The 18,803-nt window shown below is 41.3% G+C and overlaps 1 protein-coding gene across 6 annotated transcripts in view; it reads left to right on the plus strand.

The window, feature by feature from the left end:
- Window positions 1–18,803, plus strand: part of PIP5K1B (phosphatidylinositol-4-phosphate 5-kinase, type I, beta) — a 287,643-nt gene that overhangs the window by 144,309 nt on the left and 124,531 nt on the right. For all 6 annotated transcript variants that reach the window (XM_014529192.1, XM_014529194.1, XM_014529193.1 and 3 more), the window contains one exon: window positions 11,356–11,486. In XM_014529192.1, coding sequence (XP_014384678.1) covers window positions 11,356–11,486 — 131 coding nt within the window. The remainder of the gene's footprint in view (window positions 1–11,355; window positions 11,487–18,803) is intronic.

Raw genomic sequence — 18,803 nt, forward strand, 5'->3', positions numbered from 1 at the left:
TTTGTTACTATTGTGGCTCCACCCCATAACAAAGAAACAAAGAAACAGGATGAGGCCCAGAAATCAGGATTTTAAAAAGATTCCCAGATGATTCTAATGTGCAGTGAAGGTTGAGAACCACTGATCTAGAGGGTCTGGACAGTAAATGGATGACACACTAAAACTGGGGGATTTGAGAAGAGTTTTTAAAGGCACTGTTTGCAAAGATGTGGGAGAAGTATAAGGAAACTACAAGTGACAGTTCAGTATCTGGGGTCACAATGTTGGCCTGAGAGGTAAGGGAGTGGTACAGTTTCCGGAACCCAAATAGGAGTTATCTGGAGAGGCTCACGAGAAAGGAGCTGTGACATTCAGAAGGACACACCGGTCTGAGTCAAACCCACCGGAAGAGAAGGAAAGGAGTAAACACCTGATGTCACTCTCAGACCTCCCTTGAATCTGCTGTGGAGGTTCCCATTGGCCAAACCCACCTGGAGGCCAGAGTTGGGAAGCCCTTAATGTACAGTAGCTGCACAGGGAGTGTCCCAGGACGCGGAGCAAATCTGGAGGAATGTCCTGCATTGTGACTCCTTGTATAGGTAGTAAGAAGTGGGAAGTGGCGTCCTTCACCATTACTGCTTCTCCTATCAGCAGCTGCACTTGGAGGACTTTGAGACCCTAGGGCAGTGGTCGGCAAACTCATTAGTCAACAGAGCCAAATATCAACAGCACAACGATTGCAATTTCTTTTGAGAGCCAAATTTTTTAAACTTAAACTATATAGGTAGGTACATTGTTATTAACTTAATTAGGGTACTCCTAAGGCTCAGGAAGAGCCACTCTCAAGGGGCCAAAGAGCCGCATGTGGCTCGAAAGCCGCGGTTTGCTGACCACGGCCCTAGGGGATACCACCACAAGCACGCAGCACACCACCCAACAGAGAAAAGCACTCCAATCAGGGACACCCACAGTGGGCTGTTCCTGATTAAGAAATAAATGTGTTCAGGGGTGTGTTTTTTACAGAAGTTAGCATTTGGTGATTTATTTATTGTAGTTAGCACTAGCAGGAATGGGATTGTAGAAAATCTTGAGGAGCAAGCAAGGAATTTAGATTCATTTCTACAGAAAGTCGAAAAAACAGTGAAGGTTTTTTACGCTGGGAGATAGTATTTTTTAAAAAAGCCTGAAATGATGAGTCATGTGGCAGGTGGAATGGAACACAGTGAGCAGCTAACCAAAACCCCGTGTTCTGAGCAGGACCTGTGAATCAGTCTAGGACAGTAGAAACTGGAAGGCTGGAAGAATTTTAATCACATTGCAAGATCAGGTGCCAGCCTGAATTCGGGGAAGGAGGTGATCTAAGTCCAGTTTAGTGATCACCCCAAATCTACGAAGGAGCTTGGTTGTGAGAGATGGAGACTGAAAAGGAATGTTGGAGAGTTGATATGTCAGGAGTAGGCCTGTAGGGTGGAGAGTGGAGAGAGGGTCTGTCCATCATGGCCAGCCTAGGAAAGAGGGCTTCGGTGAGACCACTCCCGAGTGTGATATACGTTCACTGGAGCCTGGGGGGTGCAATAGACAGTAGCATTTCCTGGGAAATTGGAAGAACGAGAGAATTGTCTGTCAGCTGCTCTGGTCACCCTCAGAGCAAGGTCAGGGGGAGTTTAGGGTTGGGTATTGCTTGTTGATTCCCAGAGTTTCAGGATAATGACCTGTGACCAGTTGAGGGCACAGAGATGGAGATTAGCTGTTATGTGGTCATCTCTGAGGAACTACCAGCCAGGATGTGTTCTCCCCGAAAGGTGAGGACACAGCTGCCGCTTGTAGGTACAACTGCAGCTCTGTGACGTCATCGCACAGAGAAAGAGTGGATACACGTGGAGTGCCTGAGACATCTTAACTGTATTTTTCCGGTAAAACCTTGCCTGCTACCTTCAGCAGGCAGGCAGGCAGAAAAGAGAAAGAAGCCCCCAGCCCTTCCCACTGCTGGTGGCCAGCTTGTGCCAGGCCAGCTGTGGCCGTGGCAGGGAGGGGGAGATGGCTCCCCCCAGTATATTTAAAGTTTTTGCTTTAAATGGACTAGACCAGCGGTTCTCAACCTGTGGGTCACGACCCCTTTGGCGGTCGAACGACCCTTTCACAGGGGTCGCCTAAGACCATCCTGCATATCAGATATTTACATTATGATTCATAACAGTAGCGACATTACAGTTATGAAGTAGCAACGAAAATAATTTTATGGTTGGGTCACAACATGAGGAACTGTATTTAAAGGGCCAGAAGGTTGAGAACCACTGGACTAGACAAACCAAATCCCTACATGAGACCATTCTGAATGATCTGAGACTAGAAATAAGCAGAAGACCTTTTCTTGGAGTCACCAGAAGGGTCATAGACCTGCCCTAAATGCCATCCTAGGAAAGGGGATGATCTAAGCCCAGAATAAATTTAGAGGGACAGAGGGAGACATAGTTGATCATGATTACACTTCATAAGAGTATAACAGCTACAGGGGATAAAAAGATGAACAAATCCCAAACATGCCTTTGTTATCCGTCAAAATGTCTTCATAAACATAGTAATAGCACCTTCATTGGAGGATATTTCTTTTCTTACCTATAACACAACATTTAGAAGCTCTGAGAAGCACAAGCTTGAAAGTAAAAATCACCCAATATCACACTGCCCAGAGATAATTATTGCAGTTAAATATATTTCCTTCCTGTCTTGTTTTCCTCTGTGGATGTGTATAAATACACTTGTGAGTTTGTGTTCTTCACATTTTATTTTATATCCTACTTTTTTAACTTAATATTTTTAAATATATAGAACATTTTTAAAACATGGTTCAAATGAAGCCATAATTTGACTGGAGCTTATTAAATACGTTTGTCAAATATTTTAGAAATAGACTTGGACTTAATGTATGAATCAATGATGCAAATGAGAAAAGAAGAAAAGAAGAGCGAATTTAACGCCTAGATTTAGATATTCCATCAAGTTGTAGGTAACATTCATATTATCAAATGAAACAGCCACTTGTTGAGACAGTTATCACAACTTTCTTCAAATTTTCTGCTGGTTTTTCTGAAGCCATGTTTTCCCACCCTTGCAGTCACTCCTAAATCTCCAAAGGTTCTCCTTTCTCTGTCTAATCCCAAAATGTTGACCTTGCTCAGGCCTTTTAAGAACGTTCCCCTCCCTCCTTAAGTTACTTACCCAGCCCTTTGATTTTCAATACCATTTATATGCTGAAAACACTCAAGTTCAAAATTTCAGCCCAAACCTCCATTCTAAGCTCCAGACTTGTATCTTGACACTTGACATCTCCATTTGGATGTCTTGTTGGCATCTCAAGTGGAACTCTTACCAGTAATCTTCCCCTCAAAAATGTGTTCTTCCTTCAGTCTTCTCAACTCGGTAAAGCAACCTCAATCCTCTCAATTGCTCATGGAAAACACCAGGAAGCATTTTAGTGCTTTTTCTAGCCCTCATTTCTAGCTCATAGCAAGTCCTGTGTTTCTCCTTGCAAAATACAGGGTGTCCTCCCAAAAATGTATACATGCTTAAACAGCTGATAGCTCAATTGATATTTCTTTTTTTTTTTTTTCAGATTTAACCCATTGGAATTAATAGTTATTCCAAGTGTGTATACATTTTTGGGACACCCTGTATATCTCACATTCAACTCTTCTGTCCACCTTCCTATTCATCCCCCTACTCTCAGCCACCCACATCTCAATATGAACCACTGTCTCCTAATCGCTTTCCCTCATAGATTCCCTCCCATCTGTTCTCCACGCAATAGCCAAATTAGAATGCTGCCCCCTTATTGAAATACATCAAACCCTGAACATAGCCTCTGAGGCTCAGATCTAGATCTTCCTGTCTTTCCAGCCTCCTATTCTGATGCTCTCCCACCATAGTTGACCCACAATGGTTTGCTTTCCAGTCCCTGAACCGCTGCTTCTCTCTGCCTCACAATCAATTCCCCTAGCCTTCTAATGTGATTCTCAATTCCTTGAGGGCAAGGACTCTGGCCAGGTCACTTCTGTATCCCCAGTTTGTGGAAGAATGCCTGGCACCTGATGGGTACAGCCAGCCTTTGTTGTTATGACCTATCTGTTGGCTCATACTCACCTTTCAAGTCTCAGCCTGCATATCACCCCTCAGGTAGACCTCTCCTAACTCTGCCATTCTAAAGTGGATCTCCACCCTTGTGCGCTCAGTTACATCTCCTTGTTGCTTACATCACTGACAGCAAATGTCATTATGTATGTTTGTTTAATATCTCTTTCCCCCACAAGACTTAGACACTCCCATGAGAGCAAGGACAATGTTCTTTTTTTGGCTCATGCTTTCCCTAACACATAGCACAATGCCTAGCTCACAGAAAATTCTCAGAATGAACAGCATCTGAGTGAATGGAGTTCTGAGGGGAGCTCTTCTCTTTGTTTGGGGCAACACTGGAAAAAATGCCGGAGTCAATCTTGAAATAGAGGAGTGTGGTGCACAGAATAATGGAGCCCAAAGATGTCTGTGTCCTAATCCCTAGAACCTGTGACTATATTACCTCACATGGTTAAAAGGGAATTTGCAGGTGTATTCAGTTAAGGATCTCGCTCTGGAGATAATTATCTGGGATAATCCAGGTGGGCCCAATGTAATCACAAGGGTCTGTATAAGAGGGAGGCAGGAAGGTCAGAGTCAGAAAATGAGGTGTGTTCACGAAAGCAGAGCTGAGAGAGAGAAAAAGAGAGGAGAGATCCAATGAGATTAAGAGGGAGTGAGACAGATTTGAAGATGCTGCTGGCCTTGAAGGTGAAGGAAGGGGCCACAAGCCCAGAAATGCGGCCGGCCTCTAGAAGCTTGAAAAGGCGAAGGAATGGATCCTCCTCCAGAGCCTCCAAAAGAATCTGCCCTGCCAGTGCCTCGATTTTAGGACCTCCAACCGCCCAAACTGTAAGATAATAAGTGCATGTTGTTTGAAGACACTAAGTAATCTGTTACCGCAGCCATAAGAAACTAATACAGGGAGGGACCAGAGAAAAGGTTCAAGGAACCTGAAGGCGAGATGTGGTCCTGCGTCTTTTTTAGAAGGATTAGGCTTGCCCACTGGCAAACTATCTCATTTCCATCGTCCTACAACCAGTTTCATGCCGTCGATTCCTCTTTCTTTTTCCCTAAGTTCCATCCTTGGGACAAATAAGAAGTCTGTGCCTTCTTTCTTGAGTATAAGTTCAGAGACAGGAGGGAGAACCTGGAGCTGGACTTGAACCATGGAAATGAGGGACAGGGGTGGGTGTTCCCTGGCTGTAACAGGATTGCCTTCTCTTGCTTTTAAGAGGTGTCACCGAACCCCTTTTTATGGCCTAGTGGATTCCCTTTGGGGAAAATACACACAAGCAGAAATTTTCATGTGCAGTTATTAGGGGTTCATGGACTTGTAAGTTCAAAGGATAGAGGTGACTAAGCAGGACCGATTGACCGTGGCCATTTCAGGTGATGTCAACAAGTGTTTATTTAAAAAAAAACCATCTTTTTATATTGGATGCAGGAGTCAGTGGGAGGTAAGGAGGAAGTAATATTATAAGATGGGCTTCCGTGTTGAGCTAAGGGTTTGGACTTAATGCTGCAGGGAGGATACTAGGGAGGGCTTCAAGCAAGGTAGGGACACAATTTTATCTTTACTTTTGAAAAAAGCCACTCTGGCAGCATACCTATTGGCTTATTATAATCTCATAATTAGGGATGAAACACCTTAGGGGTGAAAAATGCTATTGACGTGAACTATTTTAATACTTCCTTTTACAGCCAGTGTTATCAGATGGCATATTAAGTGATCTAATTTCATAGACATTGTGCTGTAGAAAGCAGTTTCCTGTAGCTAATGTAAGGTCATTTAAACTCTGACTGTTGTCAGGATCATTGCTTCCCTAATAGCGGGTGTGCGTTGATGGTTAGTCTTATTGTTACTATCATCATCATCTCCTAGTTCAAGTACTTCACAGCTTCAATCAGATTCATCTCCAGCTGAGAAAATTCAGACAGCTGAAGCAGTGTGCAGTGGGAGAGCACTGACCTGAGGCCTCCCAGGTCAGAGGACCGTTCCCGGTTCTATCACACACCAGAGAAGGAATTTAGATCAAGTTAATCTCCCAAAGCCACAGTTTCTTTATCCATAAAATGGGCATTATAAACCCTACTTCTGTAACAACTGTGATCAAATGCAATCATTAAAAAATATAGTGCTTTGAAAAATAGACTACATTACACACATGCAAGCTGACATTCATTTTCCTCTTAGAATTACCATCATTCCTGGACAAGTTTGGGTTAGGAAAGAGGATCTATGGAAGTAAATGTTTATGATTTGCTTTTGTAATATTATATGGTTTTCTCTTGAAGTATCAAGTGTCTTAGAGGTTTTTCTAATATCCAGGCTTGTTGCCTCCACTTAGCCCTTGAAAAGTCCTGAATCAAAAATAGACTGTTTTGCTATGTTCTGAAATCTAGCGCTATATATTATAAGGGAGTTAAAGGACATCCTTTGGGAAGATGACCGGGTCTCAGTTCTCTGAGAGCCTATGCAAAGCCGTGCAGAGAAAATTGGAAGGGCTGAGCATGTGTGTGAAGCTGTTGACTCGTTAAGGACTTGCTGGCCTGCTGGTGGGCATCTCTGAGAAAGGAGGAGAGGGCTAGTGGCTCAGAGTTTGCAGGGAAAGAACTGCTGTTTCTAAAGGAGCAACCACCTGCAGTACGCAGAAGGTTCTTGATCATCATCATGACTTACTAATCTGCTAATCAGAGACACTCCAGGCGGTGGCGGTTCGGTTTTCTAAAGCACGTCTTGCTCAGGAGAGGCTATGGTAGGAAATACTGCAGCCTCGGGGAAATGTCAGGTGATGGGACCTTCACTCCTCTGACTCAAGAAACCACATGCACAATGAGCACAACCAGACACTGCCTTGAAGTAGGCAAGATGCTTTTTAATGACGCCCAAATGCATCAATGCTCAAGCATTTACTTTTACACAGAGACGGGGAGAAGGAAACCTCCAGGTGCCGTTCCTCCTGTGGCAGCGAAATACCTTCTTGTGTTTATTCCTCCCCGTGTTACTAGCAGTGACATTAACAGTGGTGTTCATGCTGGTTTACCAGGTGGCTTACAAGTTTTCCTTGGACTTCCCCGTGGTTGCATATGATTCGAAGCAAATAAAGTATTTTTATCCCTACTTCATCAAAAGGAATGGCTTCACCACGCTGCTACCTTTGCTGAGGTCAAGCAGCTAGACTTTAAGGAGAAGTTCGACTTTGATTCTAGGCTCATTTTGAAAAAAAAAAACACCACAAGACAACAAAACGATGTATAAACAGTGTGGGCTTTGCATCCAGACTCCACCACACACTACCACTGCAAACGGGGCAAGTCGCTTAACCTTGCTGGCCTTAAATCTCCCACCTGTAACATGGTGTGGTAGTTGCTAATTTGCAAGGTCCTTGAAAGGGTTAAGTGAGTTCAGAGGTTCTGACAGGCTGCAGTGCGCCTGTGTATAACATGAACTCCAGAGCCAGACTCCCCAGGTCTCAGTCGCACCTCCACCTCTGCACTGTGTGACCTAGTGTAAGTGACTAACCCTCTCTGAGCCAGTAAAATGGAGATGATAATAGTACCTACTTCAGAGGGTCATTGTGAGGATAAAAGACTTCATCTAACCAAAAGCACTTAAAACAGTGCCTGCCCCTTAGTAAACACTGTATAAGTATGTGCTATGATTGTGATAGATTATGATGGTAATTGTGGTTATCCATCAAGTGTCCGGCACAAATGGTTGATCAAAAAGGATTAACTGTTGTTGTTTTTTGCAATTCCTATTACTTCTCCCATCAGAGCACTTGAATTTTAAGGAGCCTGAAGGGAAAAGCAATCGTATTACAAGTCTGTTTTTTGTTTTAACTAAACAGATTTCAACAGGGTCCTTTCCAAAATCTTATTCCTTCTGGGACTCAGAATCTGATCTTATACCACAGGAGAAAGGCGGTTTTCTCTCTCAATGCCCCTTAAAGCAAGAACAGATTCCTGAGCCTCACCCCACACCTTCTCAGTGAGAAATTCTGGGGCTGCACCCACCGGTCTGATTTTGTTTTTGGTTTGGTTTTCAATGCCCATTGACTGTTTTTGTAAGTCTATTTTTTGGAGTATAAGTTAACAGAAAAATGGAGAGGAAGGTACAGAGATTTCACATCTACCTTCTGCATATGCACAGACTCCCCCACTATCAACATCCCCCACCAAAAGGGTGCATTGGTTACAATTGATGAACCTGCTACAATTGATCACCCAAAGTCCCTACTTGGGTTGTACATTCTGTGGGTTCAGACCAATGTATACTGATATGTATCCACCATATAGCATCACACAGAGTATTTTCCTGGCCCTGAAAATTCTCTCTGTTCTGCCTAATCATCCCTCCCTTCCCCCACCCCCTGGCAACCACTGATCTTTTTACTGTCTCCATGGTTTTGCCTTCTGTCTGTTTTAACAAGCGTTCCAGTGAGTCTCATGTTTTCTAAAGTTTGAAAACACAAGATATAGACTCCTACAACCTTGACTGCTTTCTATTGCTGGGGGTGGTGGGGGCATCAACAAAGACTTGGCTGCTCCATCTGTTTGACAGGTGTTCCAGCCCAAGAAGTGTTAAATGACTGAATTAAGCAGAAATAGAGTCAGGTGGGGCGTGGGGAGGGGAAAGCAAACTTGGAGAGCATGTGAGGCTATTGATAGGTCTGGAACAGAACGTTTTGGAGTTGGGTCGTCTGGAAAGTACTGATGTCACATCTTGTGCCATATTGCTGGAGTGATGGATAGGAGGAGAGATGCCTTTTGAATTTTTATGAGAGCTTAAAATGAAAATCATGTCAGCCTTCAGAAGTCAGAGCTGTTGGTACAAAAGGTCACCAATGCCAATTGGTGGCATGGCAGAGCTCAGCGAGGGAGTATTAAAATAGCAAACTTTTTTCTTTTGTTTTGTTTTCTTTTTTTTTAAAGCACCAGTTGCACTATGTTTTGAGTCTCAGTCTTTTGCCATCTTGCTGCCCCCAGGATCTTAAGTAAAAAGACAAGTGAAAAGAGAAAACCACCAAGACAGTTTTCCATCTCCTACAGGGAGGAGGGTAGATAGTTGGTTGTTGTCCTCAGACTTAGGGCTATGGAATATTTGTGGTGGAGGAAGCAAAGCAATTAAATGGTGACTTCATGGGAAAGTGATAGTGGGGTGACTAAGCAGGACAGATTGATCGTGGCCATTTCCGGTGACGTCAGCATTTATTGGGGACCTAAGCCCTGTGCTAGATGTGGTTTGTCTGGGGTTCAGCCTTGGGTGACTGAGGCTTCTAGTGCCTTAGAAAAAGAAACCAGTCTTGGCGGTGGGGTGGGAAGGTTGTACAGTGATGGCGAACCTCTGACACGTGTGTCAGAGGTGACACGCGAACTCATTTTTTTGGTTGATTTTTCTTTGTTAAATGGCATTTAAATATATAAAATAAATATCAAAAATATAAGTCTTTGTTTTACTATGGTTGCAAATATCAAAAAATTTCTATATGTGACACGGCACCAGAGTTAAGTTGGGGTTTTTCAAAATGCTGACACGCGGAGCTCAAAAGGTTCGCCATCACTGTTGTAAGATATTAGTTTTGGTTTGTATATACTGGATGTGTGATGATAGAACAGCATCCAAATAGGCTTAAAGGGCCTGAGAGTCATATGCATTGATACAGTTTTTGAAGCCATTAGGAATGGATTGATTATCTACATAATTAAGGAAATCTGAGGGTCAATAATCAAACCTTTAGGGAGGCTGCAATTATAGCAAATAGAATATGAGAAGTCAGTGAAGGAATGAGCCCACCAGAAAAGGTAAAAGTTGTCCCCAGACCATGTTCTAGCATAGAAATCAAGAGGATACATTTTTTTTTTCAAGAAGAGAGATAGGTTCTTTGTTAAAAGTGTGAAGAAATAAAAACAAAGCATGTGTGTGGCGGGGGGGAGGAGTTGCTAAGTAAAAATGTTAACTCAAAAAGAAAGTATTGTTTTATAAAATAGATGGTTTGTTATATTCACTTGAGTCAGGGTTTCTTAACCTCAGCACTGTTGATGGTTGGGCTGGATAATTCCTTGTGATGAGAAGCTGTTCCGTGCATTATAGCATGTTTAGTAACATCCCTGGCCTCTACCCACTGGATGCCAGTAGTAAAACTACCATCACCAGTTATGACAATCAGAAAATGTCTTCAGACAATGCCAGATATTCTTGGTTGAGAACCACTGATTTAAGTATTAATTTAGCTCCCTCTGTATACATAGTACTACATTAGGCACTGCAAGGCATAGAAATATGATACCCTTTCACCGTTAAGAAGAATGCATTCAAATATTCTTCTATATCTCCTATTATGCTGATTACAATTATATATACATATAATCATATACACACATGTATATATACATATGTGACAATAATTCCCCAAGTTAACATTATGTCAGTTTAATTATGGAATGATATTGGAAAAGTGGTACTTTGGAAAGACTGGTGACCCAATGCTATGTGTTTTATCACAGATCAGTGTAGGAAATTTTGATTGTGGATCCATATCAATGGCAATATTAGTAAGCAGTTTCCAAATTAAATTTTGTGTATTTCTAAAACTCAAATTACTTTTTTGTTCTCTCACTTTTTATAAGATAAAATATTCTTCCTGATCCATAGGCACGTTATAGAACTTCTGAATTTAAAAAATTATGAGTGTACCATTTATCTTTTGGTAGAAATTATGGTGCTACCTACTGAAAGTGTTCTGGCAAGTTTCAAAGTTCTCAATAAAAGAAAGATGGAGATTTGGGACTATAATTTGACTTTAAAAATATTGGTAGGAGCCCTAACTGGTTTGGCTCAGTGGGTAGAGCGTCGGCCTGCAGACTCAAGGGTCCCAGGTTCAATTCCGATCAAGGACATGTACCTTGGTTGCAGGCACATCCCCAGTAGGGGGTGTGCAGGAGGCAGCTGATCGATGTTTCTCTCTCATCGATGTTTCTAACTCTCTATCCCTCTCCCTTCCTTTCTGTAAAAAATCAATAAAATATATTAAAAAAATATTGGTAGGAAGGATTACCACAAAAATAATTTCATGACAAGAAAAGTCCTTGGTGTTGGGAATAAGCTCTCCATCCAAAGAAGCAGCCTGTCATCTCTCCAAGCCTAGCTTCCTCATTGCTTAGGAGCAGAAAAAAAAAACCTAACTCCTGTTTTGCTGCTGGTAACATTGAACAAGGCCCCGACTATTGAGGCTAATCCCGGGACGCATGTTTGCCTTGCAGACTGCATCATCTGCCATCAAAGGTGCTATCCAGCTGGGCATAGGATACACAGTGGGTAATCTCACGTCCAAACCAGACCGAGATGTTCTCATGCAAGACTTCTACGTGGTGGAAAGTGTGTTCCTGCCCAGGTAAGAAGATGTATTTTTTTGTGTGAATTTTCATGCTAAAGAACCCTCCTTGCGACACCCCACATTGAAGACTTTTTGCCAGTGCACACGTAAAGCAGCGCAGACTCAAAGCAGCCCAGCTGATGGTTACTTTCTGCCACATCAGGTGGCCTGCATTTTCTCTATGGAGATGGGAAACGGGTTTCCTCCTGTGGGCCAGTTGTCATTAGCTGTGATGTTGCCTGAAGGACCGAAGGGAGAAAGACTGAGAGTCAGTGGGAAAGAATGCAGCCATTACAGAGTACTGTCTGCGTAGGTTTAGAATAAGAGGACGTCTGAGAAGCAGCAGCTGGCACCAGGTTCTTGTTACCCTTAATTTAAAAGGGGGGCTGGGAGGACCCACAATTAGGCATGCATTTGAGTTCACTCATTTAGCTCCTTTTTTAACTTAACTCGTTCCACTTAATTTTCCTCAAGAAAACTGATGAGAATCCCAATATTTTGATACCGTGTTTGCAAAAACACCCACGTTACCCATACATGCTACCTTAACTTAATTGCATTGGGGGAAGGGGATAATCAATTCAGCAAATAATCTGAGTTTGGATGATGGTGATGGTTGTACAACAGTGTTAATGTACTGAATGCCACAGCACTGTGCACATGAAAACGGTTATAATAGCAAGCTTTATATTGTGTCTGCTCTACCAAAATAAAGTAAATAAACCAAAAATTTAAGTCCAGTACTAGCTTAGTCTAGGAAGAGAAGTAATCATTATTACATTGGAAATGTCACCACTGCTGACAGGATTTTTTTATATAAATATTTGATTCTAGATACAGCATATTTTCCTATTATAATGTTTCTGCTTTTACCTAAATATGTCTTACTCATGGTCTAGCAAATGAATTTGTTTTGGGGATTGGAGGTAATTATTTTATCTTTTGGTTCTATGAGGATTGACTTGTCAGACACATTTATTTTTTTAAAATATGTTTCTTCAAAATGAGCCACTTTTGTTATTAATGATTACTGGGCTTGTATGAGAATGACTGGGTGAAAGTTCAGCTCTCAGTGTTCTCATTACCTTACTTTTAAAAAAAATTTCCAGAGGATGCCCAGCCGGCATGGCTCAGTGGTTGGGCACCGACCTATGAACCAGGAGGTCACGGTTCTATTCAAGGTTAGGGCACATGCTTGGGTTGTGGGCTCAATCCCCAGTGTGGGGCGTGCAGGAGGCAGCCAATCAATGATTCCTTCTCATCATTGATGTTTCTCTCTCTCTCTCTCTCTCTCTCTCTCTCTCTCTCTCTCCCTTCCTCTCTGAAATCAATAAAAATATATTGATTTCAGAGGAGTGCTACTTACATTTATCTGTATGTCCAGATGTCTGCTGGCTGGAAGTAACGCCTGTAGGTGACAGTGCCCACCTAACCACAAAGGGGCCCATAAACACTGAAAGTCAGGTGTGAATCCAGACAGACTCATTTTCCTTCAAATGCTCTTGGTTGAAGAATAAAGTTGATCTATCAAAATTTTTGAAGTGTGCTCTTCTAGGGTCCCCTAGCAGATACGAGAACTAGTTTCCATAGAGAAAATGGACAACCCCAAGGCCTAAGATATAATCCTGTTTGCTTATGACACTGCTCTTCTTTCTAGAGCTGGAAATTGTTCCATGTTTTTGTTTTTAATAGTCTGTTTGTCACTCCAGAAAACAATGCATGAACTACACACTTTGATATAACTTCGGGAGGTCATGAGTTTACCTCAACCTTTTGGTATGTTCTGTTAGACCCACAATTCTTATAAATGTGTTCTCAGGATGTTCGAGCTCTCGTGATCTTCCAGGGCCTTTTCCCAGATATGTCAGTCTTGTTCTTTGTAGCTGAAGAAAAAAAAATAAGGGGAGCAGAGGCCGTTTGTGGGAGGGTGGCTGGCAGTGAGTTCAGGGTGGTGGGAGCAGGTAGCTGAAGATGGTTCATAAAGAAGGGCAGGGTGCTCCATCATTGCTCATCTCTTTTCCTCACGGTGTCCAATCAACAGAGCCAACCATTGCTGGGCACTGGGGAAAGCGTGGGCCAACATGTGGTCCTCAGACCTGCAGTATCAGCATCACTTGGAACGTGTTAGAGATGCAGGTTCCTGGGCTCCACCCCAAGTCAGCTGACTCAGAAACACTGGAGGTGGGATCCAGGAATCTACTTTGATAATCCTCCAGGTGATTAAAAGTCAGAGAACCACTGGCCTAGACATTACTTCCAATTTGAAGGTATAATCTTCCTAGTAAATAAAAAAATTTGTTCTTAGACTTATTACTTGTAAGAATCATGTAATAAAACTCCATGATTTTAAAATTAATCTTAAATATTAAAATTAAGTCTATTTAGCAACTAAATTATACATGACACTGTATGAGATACTTTACAATAAGGAGCACATAAATAAGGTCTTCATAGGCACTTTTTTATAATTTATTTTTCAATTACAGTTGACAAACAAGATTATATTAGTTTCAGATGTGCAACATAGTGATTGGACATTTCTGTTACTTACAAAGTGATCACCCCAATAAATCTAGTACTCATCTGACACCATACATAGTTATTATTGACTATATTCCCTGTGCTGTACTGTACATCCCCATGACAATTTTTATAACTGGAAATTTGTATTTTTTAATCCCTTCACCTTTTTCACCCATTGCCCCAACCCTTCCCATCTGGAAACCATCAAATTGTTCTCTCGTGTGTGTGTGTGTGTGTGTGTGTGTGTATACACACACACACAGTGTGTATATATATATATATGAGTTTTTTCTGTTTATTTTATTTTTTAGATTCAGCCTATAAGTGAAATCATATGGTATTTGTCTTTCTCTGTCTGATTTATTCACTTAGCATAATATCCTCTAGGTCCATCCATGTTGTCACAAATAGCAAGATTTCATTTTTTATGGCTGATTAATATTCCATTGTGTGTATGTGCATGTGTGTGTGTGTGTGTGTGTGTATAATCTTCTTGGGCTGCTCATCTATTGATGAACACTAAGTTGCTTCCATACTTGGCTCTTGTAAATAGGGCTTCAGTGAATATAGGGGTGCATATATCTTTTTGGATTAGTGTTTTGGATTTCTTCAGATAAAATACTCAGCAGTGGAATTGCTGGGTCATATGGTTGTTCGTTTGTTTGTTTTTTTTTGAGGAATCTCCAAACTGTTTTCCATAGTGGCTGCACCAATTTACAATCCTACCAACAGTGTACAAGGGTTCCCTTTTCTTTACGTCCTCATCAACACAGTTGTTTGCTGATTTATTGATGGTAGCTATTCTGACAGGTGTGAGGTGATATCTCATTGTGATTTTAATTTGCATTTCCCTGATGATTAGTAATTTTGAGTATGATTCCATTTATCTATTGGCCATCTATATGTCTTCTTTGGAAGTCTATTCAGGTACACTGCTCTATTTTAAATCAGAACGTTTGTTTTTTTGGTATTAAGGTGTATGATTTCCTTATGTATTTTGGATATTAACTCCTTATCGGGTATATCATTGGAAGATATTTTCTCCCATTCAGTAGATTGTCTTTTTGTTTTGTTCATGGTTTTTTTTTACTGTGCAGGAACTTTTTAGTTTAATGTAGTCCCATTTGTTTATTTTTTTCCTTTTGTTTCCCTTGCTCAAGGAGATATTTTCAAAAAACATTGCTAAGAGTGATGTCAAAGAGTTTACTGCCTATGTTTTTTTCTCTTTTTATTGTGTCAGGTCTTACATTTAAGTCTTTAATTCATTTTGAGTTTATCCTTGAATGTGGTGTAAGAAAGTGGTCTAGTCTCATTTTTTTGCATATATATGTCCAGTTTTCCCAATACCATTTGTATATTCTTGCCTCCTTTGTCATAGATTATTTGACCAGAAGAACGTAACTCTTGTTTATATCAGCTAGTCTATAGTAAAATTTATTTTGTTATACATCGATCTCAGCAATTCCAAGAACCTATCAATGATGTTAAGGGAGGACTTACTGCATCTCCTTTGCAGTGATGGCGAACCTTTTGAGCTCGGCGTGTCAGCATTTTGAAAAACCCTAACTTAACTCTGGTGCCGTGTCACATATAGAAATTTTTTGATATTTGCAACCAAAGTAAAACAAAGACTTATATTTTTGATATTTATTTTATATATTTAAATGTTATTTAACAAAGAAAAATCAACCAAAAAAATGAGTTCGCGTGTCACTTCTGACACGCGTGTCATAGGTTCGCCGTCATTGCACTATAGCAATCAAAATGCCACAAAAAAATGATGAATAAATTCAGTGTTGTGATTGTGGCAATGGTTTCACTGGGGTATACACATGACAAAATTCATGAACTTTATTGTATGCCAATTATATCTCCACAAAGCTGCCCAATAATGCTTCCTCCCTACCCACCCATACTCTACACTTGCCTGGGGAGGAGCATGAGGGAAGGTGGGGCGGACTGGCTCTTGTTGGAAGCGACTGAAGCCTCTGGTGAGTCTGTCCAGGTCATGGAGGGAACGCATTCCTTGGGGCGCCTTGAGATGTTTTCATCACTGCTGCTGTGAAGCTGCAAAATCCGTTTCCCTTAGCAACCCAGTGTATTGTGTTATTTTTTATTTATTTATTCGAAAACGAGTCAAGGTTATTTTTAGATAGTATGTACTTGGTCTACAGGTTACTTCATTTTATGGATGGAAAAAGCTCTGGACCTGATTAAGATTTGAAGGGGGATATAAAAGCCCTGTCAACAATTTGGTTCTGTGCTTTTCCAAAATTACCAAGTAGATGAGTAGAGAACCATGACCAGATCTTAATATTTTGACCCCATTTCTGTGCTGTGATCATAAATTCAAGATTGCAGATACATTTCCATGTGCAAGTAAGATTAGGAGGAAAGGATGTTTCATAACATTTGTACCATGTTTAGATATTTGGTAGTTGCAACAGAGGTGGCAAAGGGAGGTAAGGTTTATAAGTACCAACTATGCACCAAGCATAGCTTAACTGATATATATTACATAACATATAATACTTAATGTTGTTAATTACCATTCATCTTTACCAAAAAAAATTTACATATGAATTAACCAAGGCCTTGAGATATAAAGTGGCTTAATCCAGAGCTATACAACCAATAAATACATGGTAAAGCCAGGATTTGAATTTAGGGGTGGCTGGCTCTAAAATTTTGTTTTTCCCTGCACTATGGCAATAAAGCACAGGAACAAAATTCCTGCTTTTTTGAATCAGAAAAAAAAATCCATCTTTTACCTTAGAATTGTGACCCTAAATCTGCCTCTCTGGCCCCTTGACCAGCAACTCTGATCCATTCCTCCACTCCCCTGCAGGAGGCGCCATCACTGCCTTCTCCGGGGTGGGAAATATGGTTGGAATGCTGGCAGTAAAAGTTACATATCTCTTAGTTTTCAAAAATAATTATCTAACTGAAGAATTTCTAAAAATTCTCCTGCCTTGTAAACAAAATTGAGCTTGATGTGAGGATGCTTGCAGAAAATGGACTGCCCATAGAGTTGGTGGACATGCTGTTCAGGATTTATTTGAATAGCTAGGGAGTACCCTCACTGGGGAGAGAATTCCGCAGAGCTACTGTAAGAGTGAAACGTTATTCTAAATGCCACGCAAACGTATACATCAAAGGTTTATGTAAGTATTTCCAGACATCAGTGCTAGATGTTACAGTTTTGACACACTAGCCAACTACCTGCCTGTCAGGTAATGCTGACATAAACTCATCCAAGAATTGTATGTATCCCATGGAGCCAAAACACTACAGCCTACAGCACAAATTCAGCTCTTTGCCTCTTTTTGTTAATAAAGTTTAATTGGAACACAGCCACATCCAGTCAACATATTGCCTGTGGCTGCTTTTCCACAACAGCAGACTTGAGTAGCTGCAACAGAGACTCTAAAAGATCGCCACTCCCCTGTCCCGATCTATACAGACATTCTGCACCAAGTTTTATGTATATGTGGATAGAATACAAAACTGTCACAATACTCTTCTCAGGATTAAGTGAGATAAGTTCCTGTCGCTGGGCAAGCCAATAATATGATGTCCCTTCAAGTCAAAACCCTTTTAAGTATTTGCTCAGCATATGTAGTGGAGATGGGAAGAAACTGATTTCCTAGCAATAAAAGTTATATATCTCTTCCTTTATTTCAAAATAAAAGATTTATTGCAAGTACCAAATATTATATAACATTTTGCCTTATTTGGAATTACCTTAGAAGCACAATTTCTTAAAAGCACAATTTCCTGGTATGGTAATAACCACTTGGGAGGTTTAAACATTTAAATAATCAATGACATACCATGTAATACAGTAAGTGATACCCGGAATACATTATTTTGTTTCGGAATTTAAGCTATTTTCAGCTGCCAACTTTGTTGTAAATCCTCACATGAGGATATTTTTCCATTGACTTTTAGAGAGAGTGAGAGAGAGAGAGAGAGAGAGAGAGAGAGAAACATCGATGTGAGCAAGACACATAGATTGGTTGCCTCCTGCACATGCCCTGACCAGGGCCAGGGATCAAGCCTGCAACCGAGGTATGTGCCCTTCACTGAAATTGAAACTGGGACCCTTCAGTCTGTGGGCTGACACTCTATCCACAAAGCCAAACCAGCTAGGGTTCAGCTACTGACTTTTAAAGACTACTGCCAGCTGATTGGCCTCAAAAGGTGATTCGGTCTCCTGTTCGAACGTGGCAGCTCAGCGGAGGAGGGGTTGGCACCAGCAAGGAGTATGTCTCTCGTTTTGCTTTGTTTTTCCATCCAAGAGCACTATCTAATTTGGCAAAAGAGAGGACCAATTTCTATTTCACTGGTTAAATAGAGTCATATGTGGAAACGAGAGGATCTCCACCTTGCCTGAATGGGCAGGGGCTGCTCTGGTGTGGATCTAATTTCCCAATCTTGTTTGTTCCTGACCACGTTAGACCATTATTTTCCCTTCCTGGGCTTTGATTTCTTTATCTGCTAAATGGGAAATCTCAGATGGTGGCTAATGTCTCCTCAAGCTTCAACACTGTAATTCTAAGCATCCATTGCCATTAAGAAATGTGTATTTTGGATTTACAGCGAGCACTGGCTTTGGCCTTAAAAATTGAACTCTGGCCCAGCTGGTGTGGGTCAATGGCTGAGCACTGACCCCTGAACCAAGAGGTCACAAGATCGATTCCTGGTCAGGGCACATGCGCAGGTCGCAGATTCAACCCCCTGTAGAGGGCATTTCTCTCTCATCGATGTTTCTATCTCTCTATCCCTCTCACTCTCTAGAATTATTAAAAG

This window comes from Myotis brandtii, unplaced genomic scaffold (genome assembly GCF_000412655.1).
Source record: "Myotis brandtii unplaced genomic scaffold, ASM41265v1 scaffold672, whole genome shotgun sequence".
Taxonomy (NCBI): Eukaryota; Metazoa; Chordata; class Mammalia; order Chiroptera; family Vespertilionidae; genus Myotis; species Myotis brandtii.